Genomic DNA, 20,551 nt, shown 5'->3' with positions numbered 1-20,551 from the left:
TGTCCTGTAGCAAAGGAACACATATCTGGACTTTCTTTCACAGAAAACCTCTTACCAGAACATGTGTCTTTTGGGTGACTGTATATCTATTAAGTTTTTGCTCCTAGATCTCCTGCAGACAACCTGCTATATTATTACCTGTTCCTTATAGATCTCTTAAGTGTACCAAATCACGCAGACTGCCTTTTACTGTGACAACTTTTGGAATTAGCCTAAATCCACTGACGTGGGTTGATCTAGCCTGTGTCTAAGGCATGTAGAATCGGCCAGTAGAGTTCTGTAGTGCTTGAAGGTTTGTTTTTGACAATCAATGTCTTTTCTTGCATTAGGCTAATCTACTAAACCTTCTCTTTCCTATATTATATTTAGATGAAGAAAGAAATGTTCCAGGTATAAGATACACATCCCTTTTAGTATTTCCCTCTCAAAATGCAGCTTAGATTTAGTACTTAATCAGTGCTATCCTGCAGAGTCTACAGACTATCACGAACACTTAGGATTAGATAATCCTCATTTTTCCCCAAACTCCACTAAGGCAATCTAAGAAACCAAATTTACATAAACAATAAAAAGATTTTACTGTGCAAATTCATAAATTCTGAGTTTCATAGAAGACACTTGAGATGAGTTAATAAGCTTTAACAACCCCACACAAAAGCAAGTACACAGGCGGAAAAAGCAGCCAGCATTCTGGAGGTGAAGTACTACAGCACAATTGTGCCACTGGTTGCTTTAGCTTGTACTGCGTAACTAAAGTGCAGCAACAGGGTATAATAAATGCAGGAGTGATTCTTTGTGAATATATGGCATACCTACCTTCTGGGTGTATGATATTATTATTAATCCTGTTCAGTGAGTCTTGATATTGGATGATTTAGTGGTTTTTTGCTTAATACAAAGAATTTGCTTTCTCACCTCAAACTGGCAGGTGCTACAACTGTCCTTCTAAAGGCATACATTAACAATTCCACTGCAGCTATATAAGGTTACAGAACTCTTCCCAACTGGCTGGAAAATACTTTCTAAAAAATCACCTGCAAGCAGTATGCATCTGGTGGTGGTATCTGTCTGGAGACAGATCACAAACATCTGTCTGGTCTATGAGGCAAAGAATATGAAGGATTTTCATTGAAAGATAGTAAACACATTTGACTATGGTTTCAGTCTCTTCTGTCTCATTTTGAGTTTGTAATCAAAAATTAGTGTCCCAGTCTGAAAGAAATACAGAAACTTTTGCCAATGAGTGGAACAGAATGATCTTCTAATGATGATAAGTCTTCATCTATACTAAGCTTAACCTTGCCATTCATATAACTTAAACAGAACCTGATAGATTAAAAGATCATAGCAGCAGATCAACTGCAACTTGGCTGCTGGAAAGATCACACATACTCATTTTCCATCTGATACTCATGGCACTTGTTAGAAGAAACAAGGACTTAACAAAATACATTTTCAAGTGGGGAAAGCTTAGACTGAAGAAGTATAATTATAATCTTGGCATTAACTCCATGTAAGAGGCAAATTCAGCATATGCAGCAATAAGAAGGAAACTAAACTGGTTCTCAAAAACTCCAAGTCTCATTCTCACCTCTGCTTTGTCACATCAACTTTCAAGTCAATATCTGCATCTGTAAAATGAAGTTGGTTTACAAAAATGCTCAAAATAAAGTGAAAATCTGAGAATGATAGTGTTATACATTACTACTACATATATCCTACAGAAATATCTTCCCTATTTTACTGTTAATAATTTACTCTGATTATACTGTAATTTATGTTGCTCTTTCCTTAAACATTAAAAAAATCTTAACTGGGAAGAAGCAGGAAGAGTTGTGCAAGCTCACTTGTTAACGAGGCAGAGATTTCTCTATCTTGCTTTCCATCTGGGGAACAAGTTCCTACAGGAATCAAGGGACATCATAAGCCTATATATTTTCTGGGAGGGACTATACATGTATTTTATTAAACAAACTTTCAGAAGTGCTTAAATTCTTCAAAGATGAGGGCAACAGAAGACAAGCTATCAAACTGAACTGTTTGACTGTTACAGAGTTGTTTAAAAAAAGATCTTTGTATGTCTAACAAGGACAAACATTGGGGACCAGACCTAAAGTAGTTACTAAGAGAAACTGCAATGCCTAAAGTAATTTTTTAAATCACATACAAGGGTAATTTCTTCTTCCATACCTGCAAAAAAATATCTGTGTTTAGTAAAAGTAAAGAACTCCAACTCAGAGATGCTTTGAAGCAAATTTGAGAGTATTTATTATAGAAAGAGACCATAAATTATAATTTAATAGAAATCAGTATTTTTTCAGTATGTCTAGTCTTAAGTTTTTTGTAATTTTCCCCTCATATAAAAAAAATCCATACAGCAAGACAAAATTGAAACTAGACACAAATTTTTATATTGCAACTTGCTCAAAAATAAAACTTCGTCATAAACTGACTATCACCTACTGTTTATTTAAGAAATAAGTTCAGGAGAAAGTTAAGGTCATTTAATGCATTTCTCTTTTGTGTTAGAATAGTCTTGATAGGAATCTCATTTAATAGAATCTGAAAAGTTAAAATATGTTTTTCAGTGTAAATATATTATTGCTCCACCATTTTCTTCTATACAAATTTAGCTGTTACTTATGGCAACATAATTGGCTGGAAAGATGCCAGTTTGTCCTCCTATTCTTCCTTCCCACCAATCAAACTGGGAATCTGTTTTGGTTGTGACTGTGATTTTGTCTCCAGCTTTGAATGTCAAGTCACCTGGCTGTTGTCCTTCGAACGAATAAAGTGCTGTTACTTCTACTGGATTACTCCAAGAGTTACCTGAAGTGAAAGAAATGAAATAAAAAAATTAGGAAACTGCACATACAGGAAGTCCTTTAATATAATATTCTTAAATCACAGTAGAAAACAGCGATAAAGACACCAGAATAATTTGAGTATATAAACCATTGATGAAAAAAATCCTCCACTTCCACTACATTCTTATTTAAGTCAAATTTGGATTCTAGCCTATCAGCACAGTCTACTTAATAAAGTGGTATTCTATACAAAGTGAAGATAAGCAGGTTTTTCTGTATGCCTCATACAGTCAGACACGGTGTGATCAAAAGTGGTGTGTTGAAGAACATGCGAGTGCTTCCTGAAAGATTCCTGAACAGAACCACTTCTGGGTTTAGTTTTGGTGGGTGTTCTGGGACAGTTTCTTCATAGAAACTGCAAAACGTAAAGCAAAGATTTTTACTTTTTTTATCAACACTCAGAATGTAGAATGGTAAAATACAAAATATTCCCAGCACTTCCACTCTTCTCAGAGAGTCTGCAGTGTCTAGGATTTGATGTGCTAGTGGAAAGAACTGATTATGGTTTGATGTACTGGAAGTGACTTGGCTTGCACAGCGCTATTTCAGACCGCATATACAAATGGCTTTTATTCTCTTTCCACCAGTCTCTTACATAACTCTTTCAGTCCTCAGCTGGGATTGGAGTCATCAGTCTTCTGATCTAGTTTAAAGTCTTGGATACTATTATCCAGCCTCCATTCCTTTTGACAATTTTTTAGCCAATATATCTCAATGTTTATTACTGTTGAACTTTTAATCTAAGTATCTTCAATTTGCTAATAATTATGTTTGTTCTCAATTCCTTTAACTGTCCGAACTATACGAGGTAGTTGCGTTTGTTTAATGTTGATTTAGCAAACAGTTAAATTCCCCCCCATGAACGCATCTAAAAGTGAAAAACAGACAGTGCAGTGGAAGACTAGTTAAGAGGAAACATTTACACAGTCAGGTGGGGGAGATTTCAGGGTCTATTGATCATAAGGACATGATGGTTGCACACATGCTCAAGCATGCAAGATTAAAGGCTTTTAGCATTAGCTGCACCTGCTTGCTGCCAAAACTGTGTTGCAAAAGGGGAAACCCAGCCTCTTCTTAGTCTATGCATTGCAAGTAGAGAGCCAAAAGGATGGTGAAAGAAGCACTGACAGAACTTTTTTTTTTGGCAGTCTGTTGTCAACAACTGATACCCACAGAACTTCTCTTCTAGTTGCTTTTATCACTTCAAAAGAAAAGAGAAAAAATCATTTCCCCCCAAGCCTCACAAACGCAAACAAATACAAAATAGGACGGAGAAGAATAATGGACAACAAATGTATGCATAGACAGCAGAGATTTTTTTTGCCAGCATCTGTCAATATTTATGTTCATTCCATAGCACAGTTCTTCCCTTTCATGATCTGCATTTGCTAAACTATCAAAGTTTAATACAAAAATATTTGGCCACATGCTGGGAGAGTGTTGGTTGCAGAGAAGTCAAATGCTGTCTTCCTTGATCAGTCTCTCTCCTGATATCTATATTCATGATCTAAAGTCACAGACCACTATTTCCTTTGATGTGAAAACAAATCCAGATGAGAATAGCCATGTTTATCAGGTCCTTATCTCCACCAGTTACTCCTACCAAAAAAAGCTTTTCTAAATATCTTTTTTACTTTCATACTTGAAACCCTGACAGATTATTCAGCAATTACATGATCTTTCTCCAAGAATTCAAGCATTTGATGCAGTCAGGATGATATGTTCCCATGCAAAATGTGGTTAGAAGCTATTTTGATTGAGGAAATCATAGCAAAACCCACAAAAGTAAAAGACACTTTGAATTTTACTCCTACTTTTAATTGAAGAATAGTAAGAAAATACTGTGGCTCAGGACACTTTAGGTGCTAAAGCATGAAAACAGTTATGACTGAGTTGCACATGAAAAGGGGGTGTTTTACCCTTGTGCCACATTCAGACAGCACACATGGGTTAAAGTACATTTTATAAGTTATGATGAAGGCTACAAATTATTATATTTTGGGTTCTTAACCATATGTGTTTCCATCACCTAAATGTTCAAATGGATTATCATTCAAGAATTAGAGTTACTATATATTTATAACTGCCCAAAGTGCTGAAAGTGATGGTGAGAGCTTCTTTTCATTACATTCAACAGAACTGTCACCAGCACTTCAATATGCTGGACTTGTAGCAATGGCAGCAAGTCAGTCACCTCCTCCATAGCTGAACTTGCATTAAGACTATAATTCCTACACAAACTATGGAGTATACTGAAATTCACTCAGTAAAAGTAGGAAGAAAAATGAAGGGAAACTAGACAGAAATTAAAGCATTAAAAGGTGGAACAAAAGAACTGCATGTGAGACATTAAAGTATAGCAGTGCATTTGATGCACCACAACCATGCCTCCAATAACTGCTCTGTCATACAAACAAGATTGTTTTATGCATCTACCTTTGCACTATTTGCCCCTGTGCATGTGTATCTTTCCAAACAGAAATCTCAAAGTACTAGAGCTTATATTAACAGAGTTCTGTGTCCTTGCCCATTTGCCACCTGCTACTACTTAGAAGCATTTTCCAGCTTTATTCTTGTCAGCTATTTCATAACAATTCTTACTTTTCCCTAGCAACTCTTTCCCATACTATAGATTTATTTCTCAAAGATTCTAATATCTATGCTTTAATTCTGTATTTTTGTAGCATCATAAAACAGATAAAATGCATATTTATTGCCTCTAGATTGCAGCATCCCATGCCTCATATTTATATGGATCATCAAAAAGTTATCTTAAATGAATACACTGTTATGAAATCTACCACATATATTATAAAGAGGAACTATTTCACATTATTGTTTTTTGATTTCAGTTTTACATAAAAGGGTTTTAAATAAGGTTGTTATAGTCAACATGAAGATTGCTGAATGCATGTATTGAATCCACATTTGCAGCTCACACAAGATGGTGCTACAGTGCTACATACAGCATACGATACTGAAATCATTGAGATTTATGAGCATGCACACTGGAATAAAAACAAATTACACTGTGGAAAATCCTTAATTAATGGTATCTGAATACACGCAGCACACTTCTACAAACACAGTGGTCAAAACAGAAATACAGAAATTCTGGCTGAAGATCATTGAGAGCAACAGCCAGCATACATATTCAGTGCTCTAGCATACATAGTTATAGCATACGCTTGATAGCAAATATCCTTTAATTGACCACAATATCCTTTTATTTTTATTCACCTTTATATATCATAATGATTTGAACTTTTCGTTAAGGATTGCTGCTATGGATTAAGGGCTTGATGAGGTACAAACTAGAGTGAATTTATGGCCTCTTGGGTGCGCTGCAGTACCAGCCCGAGTGAATGAAAGAACGTTAAATCTATCGTTAATTACAGCACATTTACCACAGAATGAAAGCAATCTCTAGAAGGTTGCTATAGAACAGATACACTGGCTACATTTCTATTAACTGTCTGAAGGGTGCCAGAGCCTTTGCTTTTGAGGCCAACTGGCATAGACTGGCCACACACATACTAGTAAATGCTCACCATCCAAAGAAAAGAGCCACATCCAAATTACCTACTGGTTTCTATACTGTACTAACTCCTAAACCACATCTATGAATTATGTGGGAAAGTGCTAGCTGCAATAATGCCAAGGAACTTTCTAACAACACAACCACATAGGTAACTGAGTTATAGTGCTTGGTTCCATGCCTTCACATTTTAATTTACTAGTAGGGATAGCCACTAGTTTCACATTCTAATACGAATCTGTAAAATAGTAGTAAACCCATAGGCTGATTCTAAGACTGTTTTTTAGAGAAGAACTGGCATTTCACATCATTTTGGGTTCAGCTTATTACATTCTCAAAAACTAAATCTGAGTTGAGAGACAGAATCGTATTAAAGAGCTTTCAAAAAAGGAGCCCTGACTCAACTGTCACCATCAATGAGCCATGTGATCAAGGGTACTTATGACCTACAGGGTAACCCTGTTGTCGACTGTCCATATATTATGCACTTTCTGCTAAATCTCTACTTTGGTGAATGGGCTGTGAGTCTGGTTTCTTTTGAAGCTGAAAGGTTATAACATTGCTTCTGTTGGGATGCAACATACCATAGGAAAATTTGATTGTTTAGGGAGAGATATTTTGCCTTGAAACTGAATAGTCTTTCTTACTAAAATTTTTGTGCAACCTTTAGAATGCATGGCTGTAGTTTTGGTTATTTAAAAAGCAATCTGAATGAGCAACACATTCAACATACCAACTTCTACTTTCTCTGTATTTTGTAAAGAAGTAGAGAGGAGTGACTGGAACTGCCACACACAATGTTAAAAGTCAGATAAGTCTCCAGCATCGGAAATGACAGAAGTTGTATAGTGCTGCCATAAAAGCTGCACCAAAAAGTGTCAGCTTACAGAAGAGCTGTAATAGAATTCTCATTGGTTAAATGGAGACCTAGAAAACTAAGCAACCATATGAACCCTGTTTATGCAGTAGAAGTAAGAGAAAACCAACAAACAGAACAAACAATGGAAAACAACTAATGGATCTAGACAAATGGAAGCATCTATGCTTTTAAAAACAAATATATCAAGTATCAGAAAGATTTACTATCACTAGTACAGTGTTCAGAGGCACTGAAAGCCTCGGATATTGCTCATAGGTTTAGGATGAGAACTGTAACAGTGAACAGTTAGTTCTCTACCCATTATGGGACACTGGGCTTTTGTTTGGAAAGGATTAGTATTAAGTTTATAATTAGAGTTCAGAAAAGAATACAAAGTAGGCTGAAGAACTAGGTTAATTACTGGGTCCTGCAAATCTCTCAGTAAAAAATGATACTTGGCGTCAGCAACAATGAAGAGTTTATAGATTTTAGTGTCCACCCTTAGTGAATGGTCTGGACAACACCACCTGCTAAGATATGACTGTGAGTGTAAATACTGTGTATGTATACGTATGTTGATTACATTAAACTTCCTGAAGGATGCTTGACCCAAATGATCATACTAAAAAAGATGACTATTATCAGGCCCCAACAGGACATGTTAAAGAGGAGGACAATCATTAGCTTGATTCAACAGCTTTACAGGAGCCTGTAGATCAAGGGAGGTGATTCTTCCCCTTTGCTCAGCTCTGGTGAGGCCACACCTGGAGTACTGTGTTCAGTTCTGAGTTCCTCAGTACAAGAGAGACATGGAGAGAGAGAGCGAGAGAGAGAGCACAAGAGAGACATGGACGGAATCCAGAAAATGACCATGGGGATGATGAAGGGACTGGAGCACCTCTCCTATGAGGAAAGGATAAGAGAGCTGGGACTGTTCAGCCTGGAGAAGAGAAAGCTCTGGGGGATCTCATCAATGTCTATAATTACCTAACTGCCTGGAGGGTGGAAAGAGGATGGAGCCAGGATCTTGTCAGGAGGTGCGCTCTGGATGTCAGGAAACACTTTTTTACCTTGAGGGTGACTGAGTACTAGAATATGTTGCCCAGAGAGATGGTGGAGTTTCCATCCTTGCAGCTGTTCAAAAGCCATCTGGACATGGTCCTGGGCAACTGGTTCTCAGTGGCCCTGTTTGAGCCTGGGTATTGGACCAGATGATCTCTAGAGGCCCTTTCCAACCTCCACCATTCCGTGATTCAATAAAAAACTTCAGTGACTTTTGAAACAAAGTTACCCTGGTGTATAAAAGCAGCATGAAAATTTCTAATTGGGAGAGAGTTTGAACTGGAACAGAAGAAATCAAAACTCAGTTTGATACAAATGGAAGTCACCTTGCCCAGCATCACTCCATCTAGGCCAGACAGACCAGCCTCCCTGTCAGACACTGTGACTAGCCTGTCCCCAGCTAGGGGAATGCACTTAGTAGGGACTCACATCTCTTTGTGCATCTGTGACCTCATGACGGGGCTTTCTTGTCAACATATGGGTCAGTGGGTTGTAGGGAGCTGCAGGAGCTCACATAGAGCTGCATGCAGTACCTACATCTCCAACAAGAGATCTGTGCATGTATGAGAACCTGCACCGCCAGAATAGATTGTGTGTGCTCATAACCCATATTACCGTGAGGGGGGAGGTGCAGGAATGCAGAGCTTTGTACACATAACATGCATGCATGCCTGGAAGCACAATTGAAACTTTGGAGGTTGCATTTAGAAACCTCTTTTTGTAGTTGTCTAATTGTGATTTATTTGCTGTAACGCTGATATTAATCCTGAATGCATACTTCACAGATTACTGCTTATTATCTATTATTAGTGAATTAATAAAGCACTTTGATCCTGACTTTGGTTTAAGCTACATGAACTGAGTAGTCTTCCCCTGTGACAGTTCTTGCAAAAGTGTCTTCTCCTACAGCAAAGATTAGGGTTAAGGCTGTTTAGGCTCAAGGTCATTGCTGAACTTTAACTAATAATTATAATGAAAGAACTTACTTAACTGCTGGTCTAGTAAGGAGGGCATGTATGCTTTGTGATGATAAAGCTAGGCTAAGAGCAGGAATTCAAGTATGTAAAAGCTAAGCTCACTAGCAGTCCCATGAGAGGCTAATATGGCTGTTCTTTGTTGCAAAAGACCAGTTTAGACTAGGACTGACAGAGCCACTAGGCTACTGTTTGGGTAAAGACCAGGATCAGAGTTTAATAAAGTAAGAGCCTGAAGAGAAAGACTTATTGGTGGACAAGAAGTATCAGGAATGAGATGAGGCATTAAATGGCAAGAGTAAATATCTTACAGATATTTCTGGATTTTCTGTGCTCATCAGCTAGATCTGGAAACTAAAAGATAACATTGGATCCTTGCAGAATGGGTGAAGGATAGAGTAAGAACAAATGTCTTATAGTTCATTCTACGGTATATCCGAGTTCCTGTACTACAGTGAAAGTCAGCTTTAAGGACAGAACTAGAATTTGAGCACGGAATCCAGTCAACAACAATTATTCTGCACTCACTGTTGAGAGTGGTTTAAACTGGTCCAGTTCTTACAGTAATTACGGTCACCCCTCCTCTTTGGTATTTTCAGACTTGAATCTTACTGAGCTATATTTTGGGTAGGATCTGGGTAAGAACTGCAAGAACCAAAGAGGAGATACATTTTCTGCTAGATCTAGCATACTATGCATTAGAATGTGGAAGGCAAGGGGTGGTCAAAGGCATCAAAGTAACTATTACTGATAAGAATAGCTTCTGAATTAGTGCTACGGTTCATGATAGTAGGAACTAAAGACCTAAAATTTAGATTTGAGGAATGCAGCAGCAGTGGGCTACGATGATGCCTAAAAGCAGGCAGAGAAATGGCATAAAGTTTAACTTTGAAGTAGGAAGGTGTACTACTAAATTCAATCTGTAATACAAGAATTGGATGAAAGCTGGAGCTGGCAGGGAGAGCGCTTTTGGTTCTGTTCGAGTTCAAAGACACACTTAACCTGAGAGTCAGCGGAGGTATGTAAAGGATGGGCAAAGTGATAGGGCAGGAAATTAACTTTGAAGTAAGACCTGAATCTATCTGAGAGCAAAGGAATATTGAATTTCCAAAGGTCAGAGAGAAGGATGTTGCAACAATTGAATCATAGCAGGACAAAAGTGGAAAGGGAAAGAAAAGACTGCATCTTTGAAGGTATTCAGAAAACAATTTGTAGGACTCATTGCTCAGAAAGTGAGAACTTCTAAAGAAATTAAATTTGAAGATCACACTTGTTCTGCAGTAGTCAGCAACAGGCAAATTCAGATTCTGTTTGATCATTTTTAGCTTGAATTCATAATTATTTAACAAAGGAGTACCAGAGTAAGGCAGGAAGAGGTGAATCCAAAACAAATGTAGTTATGAATTGTCCTTAGAAAATGTTATCTAGCAAATGAAAAGGGACAAAGCATAGCTACCTGGGAAATCTTAACAGAAAAACAGAGGGCTGATAAGGATACCTTAAGGGTGACACACTCCTCTGATGATGGTTTACAGCATTAGTGGATAAGGCAAGGGCAGCTGACGTCATCTACTGGGACTTGTGGAAAGCTTTTGACACCGTTCCACAGGACACCCTTGTCTTTAAATTGGAGAGACATGGATTTCATGGATGGACCACGTGGTGGATAAGGAATTGGCTGGATAGTCACACTCAAAGAGTTGGCAGTCAAGGGTTAGATATTCAACTGGAGAGCAGTGACAAGTGGTGTTCCTCAGGGGTCGGTATTGGGACCAGCGCTGTTTAACATCTTTGTTGGTGACATGGACAGAGGGATGGAGTGCACCCTCAGCAAGTTTGCCAACGACACCAAGGTGTGTGGTGTGGTCCACACGCTGGAGGGAAGGGATGTGCCATCCAGAGGGACCTTGACAGTCTTGAGAGGTGGGCCCGTACAAACCTCATGAAGTTCAGCAAGAACAAGCACAAGGTCCTGCACATGGGTCAGGGCAATCCCAAGCACAAATACAGGCTGGGGATGAGTGGACTGAGAGCAGCCCTGAGAAGGACTTGGGGGGTATTACTGGATGCAAACTTGAATATGAGCCAGCAATGTGTTTTTGCAGCCCAGAAAGCCAACTGTGTCCTAGGCTGCATCAAGAGAATTATGGCCAGCAGGTTGAGGGTGGCGATTCTCCCCCTCTACTTGACTCTCATGAGACCCACCTGCAGTACCATGTTCAGCTCTGGGGCCCCCAGTGTAAGGACATGGACCTCCTTGAGCAGGTCCAGAGGAGGGCAATGAAGATAATCAGGGTGCTGGAGCACCTCCCCTATGAGCACAGGCTGAGAGAGTTGGGGTTGTTCAGCCTGAACAAGACAAGGCTCTGGGGAGACCTTATAATGGCCTTCCAGTACTTAAAGGGGGCTACAGGAAAGATGGGGAGGGACTTTTTATCAGGAAGGGTAGTGATAGGATGAGGGCTAATGGTTTTAAACTGGAAGAGGGTAGATTTAATTTAGCTATAAAGAAGAAATTCTTTCCTGTGAGGGTGGTGAGACACTGGAACAGATTTCCCAGCGAAGTGGTAGCTGCCCCCTCCCTGGCAGTGTTCAAGGCCAGGTTGGACGGGGCTTTGAGCAACTTGATCTAGAGGAAGGTGTCCCTGCCCATGGCAGGGGGGTTGGAACTAGATGGTCTTTAAGGTTCCCTCCAACCCAAACCATTCTATGAGTCTAAGATAATTTAAAGAAACTTCAGTACAGAGGGATATAGATTTTGAATATGAATAGATGCATTCCAAATCTCAGAACTCTAAACCCAGAGCCATATTAGAATTCAACGTAATACAGTGTTGAACACAGATGTCACTCATTAGTTTGACGATCATTAATCCAACAAGAAGTCATCAGTTCTATAAAGCATTTTAGTATTAGCAGGTTTTGAAAGGAGAGAAGTCTCTGTGTACAATAATGGAACCTGTTCCAAAGTTACCAAAGACAAAAAAAGGAAGTTAGCAAACAAGACTAGAGGGATGCAAAGTTAGGAGAGAAAATAAAGATGTCTTTGTGATTAGTGCCTTTATATGTTCCCTGACCATAAGAATACCAGCACATGAATTAAATGGTGCAGCTATTTCAAAGAGACTAAGAAAACAGGGCTAAAACTGAGCTGTTACTATTAATTTAGAAAGCAGTTATGAAAAGCATTAGTCAGGTTGAAGTCAAAGTACTAATTGTCTGCTGAACTACCAATATGGAGTGAGTATTTGGACAGAGTGTTGACTGATATAATGCTAATTCTTCAGCGCTCTTTTCTCCAAAGAGTTACGAAGCTGAAACTACTAATAGTCTCAGTGATACAGCACCTTTTTCAATAATGAGCAAACTGTCAGTCACACTGGGGAGTATCTACCTTTTACTACATATAACCCTCCTGGCTTCCATTATATTTTATGTCTATTACTGAATTACTACGTTAAATAGCAGCTATGAAAATAACTTATGAATACAAAGTTATGTCATACAGAGATTTGATTTCCTAGGTGAATCGTGTTAGGGATAGTCAAAGAAGCATTGGAAGGGGACTGAGATGGAGTGTGTGGAAGAAAGATGTAAAGCTTAGTTCTGGATTTTTTAGGAAACCACTAATTATTCCTACATGACAGTTTCTTGCAAGCAGTTTGGTCCTTTAATTTTAAGCATCTCATGCCTTACATCACCACTACATTTTGTAATTGCTTTTAAGTAAGAGTTTTAAAACACGAAGGAATATAAGCTTTAAATTCAAGATGTGAATTAACTGGTTTTGATCAGAATAATTCTAATGAGTCACACTGATGAGTTAGAACAAAGAAACAATTGAAGATTCACTTTGTTGATATTCTAAAAGACAATCTTGGAAATAGTTCAGTTGTCTGAGAGTATGCATGGACATGACTAAACTTGTACCCTTAGAAACACAATAATGGAAAATATTTCATTTGTAATGATAACAGTCAAAAATGCACAGAATACCTTTGAAAACACAGGAAACGATACTCTAGGATGTAAAGAAATAAAGCTACAAAAGTACATAATTGTATGTTTATTACTAACTACTTGCACACAGACAACAAAGTCTGTTACAATTTTTCCACTCAGAGGTTAGAAAGCAATCAAAATGATGAAAACTGCAACAGAAATCAGTATTCTGTTATTTAAATAGGAAATATATGGCTTGCAATAGGTGCGACTACCAGTTTTAACACTTTCTCAAATTTAAAAAAACTCTTGCATATATTATATGTAATTCCTTTATTAAAAAGAACTGGCTCATTTACTTGCTAGAATGTGAACAAAGAAAAAAAATATTTCCACAGTGATGTTATAAAATATTGAAACAACATTGCTTCAAAATATCCACTTTATGATGACATGCAATAACAAAAGCATGACAGATACAGAATCTTATTCCATGTGACTTTTGGAAAAGGCATCTTGGAGATTAAGACCTCATTAGGTATTGTTCACTGTATACTTATACTTCGTAACATTTTATGAATGTAGAAGTTTAATGCAATTAATAATCCATGCTTTGATATTTGAATTCTGAGGCTTTACTATTCGTAAGTAGTTTCTAAGAAATACTGTTTAGGTAATGTGAACTTTGGCTTAAAATTGGGGGACAGACCCACAAAGGTGATGTTGAGTTCATGTTCACAGCTAGGTTGCACAAAAGTTAAAACAGATTACTAAACTACCTAGGTTACAGCATCATGATAAGCAGAAACAATATACATTATAAAGTTAAGATTCACTTACTAGATACTTATTGGCCAATGTCCATTCTTAGGTTTTATCATTCACTATGCTTGGTGATAGGCCTAAAGCAGCATCATCTTTGGAAAGTAACAACTGGTCTCTGTTTCAAGACTTACGATGAAGTAAGGAAAGTCAGAGAAAGGATGAAAGAAGTGCCATGTGAGTTATTACACAGAGAAAAAGCGGGCCATAAACTAAAAGATGTCATGGCTTTCTTTTCTCAAGACAAGATGAAACATCAGCTAGTGCAGGGTGGGGAAAAAGGAGTAAAGCAGAAGCATATTGTTGTATGTTACACACTGAGACTCTCTAAAGAAGTTAACTTCTCAGGTCCTGTATGACAACAAAATATTACATGTGCTAATGCCCACTATGAAAAAAAGGTCTCCATGCAACTCTCATTCAGGAAAAAAAAAAAAAGTAGCCCAACTGTATCCTAAATACTAGAAGTCATGAAAATAATTTCAGTTCTTGAATCACACAAGTACACAGATCAGTTCTTTTTTTCAAGCCCCTGTGCTTCCTTTGTCATATTCTTAGATCATACCTCTCAGCCTTTAACCTACGAAGAACAGGTTTTATCTCAGCTTTTAGAGCAAAACAGACATATACCTATTTACAAATGTCACTGTAATTGTTTCTGGACAAATTACAGACCAAGTGTTTGTTCAATCTTACAAGTGAAATCTCAAATGTCCTACCCACATTCAACTATTAATTTCCTTAATGGCCTTTTAAATTTTGTTTTTCAAATGTAGACTCACCTCAAAAAACCCTCAGGATACACAAAACAACAACCTCAGATCTCATTGAACAGATGTTTGGAAAGGACTAAGTATGCACGGTAGATTTGACATTTTATATCTACAGGTACTAATCTCCTATAATTAGATATAAGCATAAATCTTTCTGTACGGATACTTGAAGTATGTCATATGCCATCATTGATCCAATTAATCTCCAATAATGCTCATCTGATCAAAGGTCAGGAGACATGATATTCAGCAAATCATGCTCAGAACAAATAATCTCTTGCCTTAGATGTTTCTTTAACACTAACTATGGCCTGTTTTGGGTAAGTAAACCACTTGACTTTCTCTTTTTAGGAAAAAAAGCTTCTTATGATTACCAAAGTATTTAAGATCAACATTGAAATCTGAAATCTATTCCTTCTTCATAACCAAGAAAATGAGGATGGACTTTGTGGGGTAAACGAGCTTCACTGACACTGCTGTAAAGTGTTACCCTTTAAATGCCCACACAAATGCCTACTTGCACAAACCTGCTCTGAAGAAGGAGCAGGCACCAGTTGTTTTGCTCTATTCTACAAATGCTGACAGGCAAAGAATCATCCTATATCCAGACGACCTGATGTCTGTTTTGTTACAGGAGCTGTAGATTTAAGACAATTTCAAAACGTTCAAAGTACCTTGGATAATGTCAAGGAAGGCCTGTAACATTCCAGGAACTACACTCTTTAATACCTCTGTATACTAAATATACACGCCAGTCCTGGAAAGGAGTACAAACCCAAATGTTAAGCCCTCTTCCACTTCCATGGGAACTGTCTCAGCAAGCCCTATTTTCTGAGTTAGTTGCAGAGCTAAACACTATCTATTACTTGGTATTTGACCAGGTACTTTGTCCAGGTCTCCAGTGTTACAAAGCCCTCCAGTTGATTTCTGGAATAACTTCATAATTATGTTCTCCATTAACAAAAAAAATGGTGGCTGTAAAAACTGTATCATGTTTTATACTTGTTGTTAAAGACAGTACAAAGCAAAAAGTTTGGGCCAGATGTTCCATACAAGACATGCTACTGTCAGTTTTGCTCCAGAGTCTCAACAGATAAGAAATTCATCATCAGCTGCAAATCTGTATGCATGGAATAGGGGTATTATACACACTTTTATAATACACTCGCAAAACCCAGAAAAAGGCGTAAGTATTTTTGACCTCTTTCCACATAAACTGAAAATAGACCATTTCAAAGCAGCTTCCATGTCACTACTGAACGGTGTCAGATCTAGCGAACAAAACCAGTGGTTTCATTCGTGACTGAAACAGACCTGACTATATTTAAAGTTTAAGTTACTGTGCAAATTAAGCTCATTCAGTATGAAACATATTTCACTGCTTTTGAGTTTCTGGCCTACTAGGGAACATGCTGGTTCATCATCTTCATGTGCTGATGGAAAGCTTTCTATCTTTGTTTCAGCAAACTCAGCTTTTGCGTTAAAGAAATGCCTTTTTTTGTCAAGCATCTGTGGATGTATTTGATATTTAGGATATAAAAATATCACCTCCTGCTTGCTAGAGTCAATTCCATAACAGTACTTTTGCTGATTACTTTTTAGATTTTTCTGACTTTTCAAAAAACATTTAAATTTTAATTCAAACTGAAATGGTCAAATAAACTACATCAATGTCAAGGGCTTTATTATGTTCAAGACGACATTAATGCAAATAATGCCTGCTCTGAAATCATAAAGCTGAGACGCAATGCTATGCATAACCTTCATATTCTGAAAAGTACAGTACAGTAATGAGAACTGTTTTATTCAGGTCAAACTGACAACTTAGGAATCTTGTGGATCTTCTGTTACATAGACAAGCTTTTCCATGCTTCCTCTACACATACTGAGTTAACATATCAACCTGAATACACCGCATCTTGCTTCTTAAATCTCTGTACAGTCAGATTCAAAAGCTCTGCTGATGCGTTGCTGGCGCATGAGCTATGTCACTTGATATAAATCTTAGCTTTTACCCCAGTCTGGGAAACACTATACAGCCTAACCAAAAAAAAAAAAAAAAAAAAAAAAAAAAAAAAAAAAAAGTAGTAAACCCAACTTCATTCTATGCTGTTTCTGCCAGTTTATTCACTTATTAAAAACACTTGTTAAGGCTCAGCGGCTGTTGAAATATATGCTAGAATCTACTCTTGCCACAATTACTTATTTTCATTGCTGTTATGTTACTCTACCACCAGTACAGCCATTATTAACTCTACCTATAACCACGGTCTCTATCAGCTTATAACTTCAAAAGGTATTTAACATATGTTCTCTTCCTCTGCCAAATGGTGACCCAAACAATTGTACTTCCACTTACAGTATCCCATAGCACAAATCTGTATCATCTGATCACAGTGTAAACTGGTAGAAGAAAGGTAGATACCCCTATTTCATCACAGAACAACTTCAGTATGAGCTAGGAACAGCACAGACCTATGAATTAGAGCCTAAACTGTTCAGTGCAAACTCTGCAACTTGCAACATCCACCCTCATGAGGATGAAGCATCTTGGACTGCCACCATCACCCAACCTGTGTTCACATTACACTTTTCAGGCTAGCACAGCCAGTCTTTGCTGAAAACTCATTACATCAGCCTGGCCAAAAAGTACACAGTCATGATAAAGTTCATGATATGAAAAGGCAAACAGCTCTGTAATTTTCAGCTAATGCTTAAGAAGGGTATTGACAGTATTTTTCATACTTTTATGAACATGATGTGATGCTATGTATGCTTTTATGTCAAGTGAAATATTGGCTGTGTAGGTGCTCCTTCAAAAGAAAAAGCTTATATTAACTAAATTTGTGAAAGAAAATATCCCTTAGTTCAAGTATGAAGAAATTCTGCTTGCAGATATTATACAGACACTAAATCGAATTTGTCCATTGTGCAACTACTCATGGAAAAATATATTTAAAATTGTTGTTCCATCAGGGTAAAAACTAATGAATTCCCAAAGAAAGGGAAATATTATCAGTCTTGCCTTAACACTTAATATAAAGTAAATGTAATATAAAGTAGATGTTCAGTATCCTTCTGGGAACAGACATGCAGCATTTCCTCCCATTTCCTTCCTGCCTCTCACCAGAGGTAAGGGGACTATGTGAAAGACAGGATGCTCTCAAACATGCAGTTTTCAGATGTAGTGAAGTTTCTTGTCCCTGCTATCAAGATAGTTCTGTAAAGCATCGCCCTACTGTAACTGCAAAATGATCTCCATTTCTTAGATCATTGTCAGCTTTCATCTAAAGTCAATCAAGCACAGGCCATTTTGCCACAGTCTGGATAGAAATCCTGTATATTACTTCCTTGAGGTACTTAAAAGTCCTATTTGGCTTCTACTAGTATTAATGAAGCAGAAGCTCCCATACTGCCAAAGGCTTTTCTAGATAAATAGATAGGAAAGCAATTGAAACTTACCTTTGTCCTACTATTAGAACAATATGGAAAGAAAGTACTATCTAGTGCAGTACACAGCTCTGAAACAACTTTTTAAGCATATATTTCATAAATATGCTAAAACATTAAGCTGCATGCTTTACAAGGGCCTCAGACAAAAGACTTTAACACATATCATTTAACATTTATATGATCGCATGAACAATTTCGCATTTTAACTGATGTGAATCAGGATTATCAGTTTAATGCTGCTTTACACATAAAATAACCATAGATTGCACTGAGATATTCTTATGATTTAACTCTAATTTCCTAATTTTTATTCCACGCCATTAAAAAATGACAAGAAAAAATATTGTTCCCCATGCCAGTGTATCTGGTTCATATTTAGCATGACAGCTCTCCGCCAATGCAGGCGCACATCAGAAAGATCCCAATTTCATCCTAGCACGTCTGACCTCAATCTCTCTGTGCCTTGTTGTATTTTGAGTTAGCTGATTATACGCAGTAAGTCATTTGTTTCAGTATGACCAGTGAAGTCTTGATGCATGCTACATTATTTTCCTCTCAGCTTGCCACAACATAAGCCATAAGCAGCTTGATTATCAGACTTCTTACATTCATGATAGTAATAGTACGATCCTAGTAAAAGTGAATCAGGGATAAAAATAGTCTCAAAAATAATTTCCTGGGATTTCCTGGGTTTGGTTAGTATTAAGAAAGAGCTCATAATAGCAAGAAAATTAATACTGGGAAGGACCACCAGATGGATGTTTTATTTTTCTGGTAACTAAATATAAACATGTCACAAGCCTTGCCATGAAAAACACAGAAATAGACCAAGCTTAGCTAAAACTCTTAGAAACAAACAACAACAAAAAAATGTACTTGAGTTACTTTCCAGGGGGTTAATTTCTTCATATTTGATAAATTAGCAGACAATATCATGAAGGATTATGAAGGATCTTATGAAAGATACATCATATATCTCACTCTGAAAAAATTTTCTAAACCAAATATCTATTAGTCACACTGAACTGTCTTAATTGATATTATAGTTTATAATCTGCTAGAGTTCCTTCTCAAATTATAGAAGGAACAGATTACTGCACAGCTTGATGAGGGTTCCTGCTTACAATGTGAAATAGTTCTACTTGATCCTACAGCAAATCTTTGCCCTTCTTGGAAAACAAATAACTCATGAACTGAAGAATGAAAAGTGGCTCTTTTTCAGTTCCAGATACATAGCACACATCCACAGCACCTCAAGGAATAGGCATATATCCGAGTTTGTTATTTTATCTTATCCAGTTTTCAGTTAATTATCAAAATCAGCATCTTATATTCACCACAAAAAATATCTATTCCACTTCCCCATGAAGACACACAACTAGAGAACAATTTCATTAACCAGTTAACTTCCTTATCTACATGGAATGAGTAACAGCACAGAAGTATCACAGGAAAATATGGGAAACTCAACTGAAAGAATGGCTTCCTGTATCAGTACTCCATCAGGTGGAGCTGATTATTCATCTCCAAGCTCTCATATCCTCACTAATGAATAGACTTCTAGAAGTGTACAGTCTAATGCCTATGAAAATGACTCAGGACCAACATTCCTGAAATATCAGTCAGTCTCAGTGACAGAAATAAATAATGTTTCCATGGATAATTTTATTTTCAGTTCAAAAGCAAAATGCATTTTCCCCCTCATTGTGAACCATGGAGTCTTCCTACATCCTTAAAACCAACAGGTTTTGGATTCCTTCTCCCTTACAGGTCTATGCAGATAGCATGGTACAAACCTCATTTTAGAATCTTAACTACAAGCTAAAAGCTTTTGATTCATTTTACTACAGTTCAAATTGGCAAATGAATCTTCAGAATGATGACACCATTTTAAATCATCTTGATCCAGAACAGACAGAAAAAAAGCAAAAATTGCAATATTGACAATATTCTAGAAAGACAGACTTTAAGCACATGCTTTCTGACAACAAAGGAAAAGCAAAAATTCAGGTATTAAGTTAGCCTGATACCACAGAAATACCTGAATTTTACTGGCCCCAAAACTGATGAAATACTTTTACTTTACTATTGTGGTGTTTAGTCTTAATTACAATAAAAATGCTCAAGACAAAAGTCACTACTTAAGAGGAGATTTGGGCACACTTACATTTCTCTTAGTGTTTTTGTCAGTGGGCACTTTCTAAATGTGGAACTGGATACCTGATTTAAATAGCTGTATGTCAGATTTCCAGTTAAGTTCT

At 37.3% G+C, this 20,551-nt stretch overlaps 1 protein-coding gene across 1 annotated transcript in view; it reads right to left on the bottom strand.

Moving 5' to 3' along the window:
* Positions 1-2,256: 2,256 nt before the first annotated feature.
* Positions 2,257-20,551, bottom strand: part of SH3YL1 (SH3 and SYLF domain containing 1) — a 42,616-nt gene continuing 24,321 nt past the window's right edge. Inside the window, exon 11 of the mRNA XM_026844032.1 lies at positions 2,257-2,829. Within this exon, the coding sequence (XP_026699833.1) occupies positions 2,630-2,829 (200 nt within the window). The 3' untranslated portion in view covers positions 2,257-2,629. The remainder of the gene's footprint in view (positions 2,830-20,551) is intronic.

This window comes from Athene cunicularia, assembly GCF_003259725.1.
Source record: "Athene cunicularia isolate RWA chromosome 3 unlocalized genomic scaffold, athCun1 chr3_part1, whole genome shotgun sequence".
NCBI lineage: Eukaryota > Metazoa > Chordata > Aves > Strigiformes > Strigidae > Athene > Athene cunicularia.
This window is presented reverse-complemented; position numbering and strand designations above follow the sequence as displayed.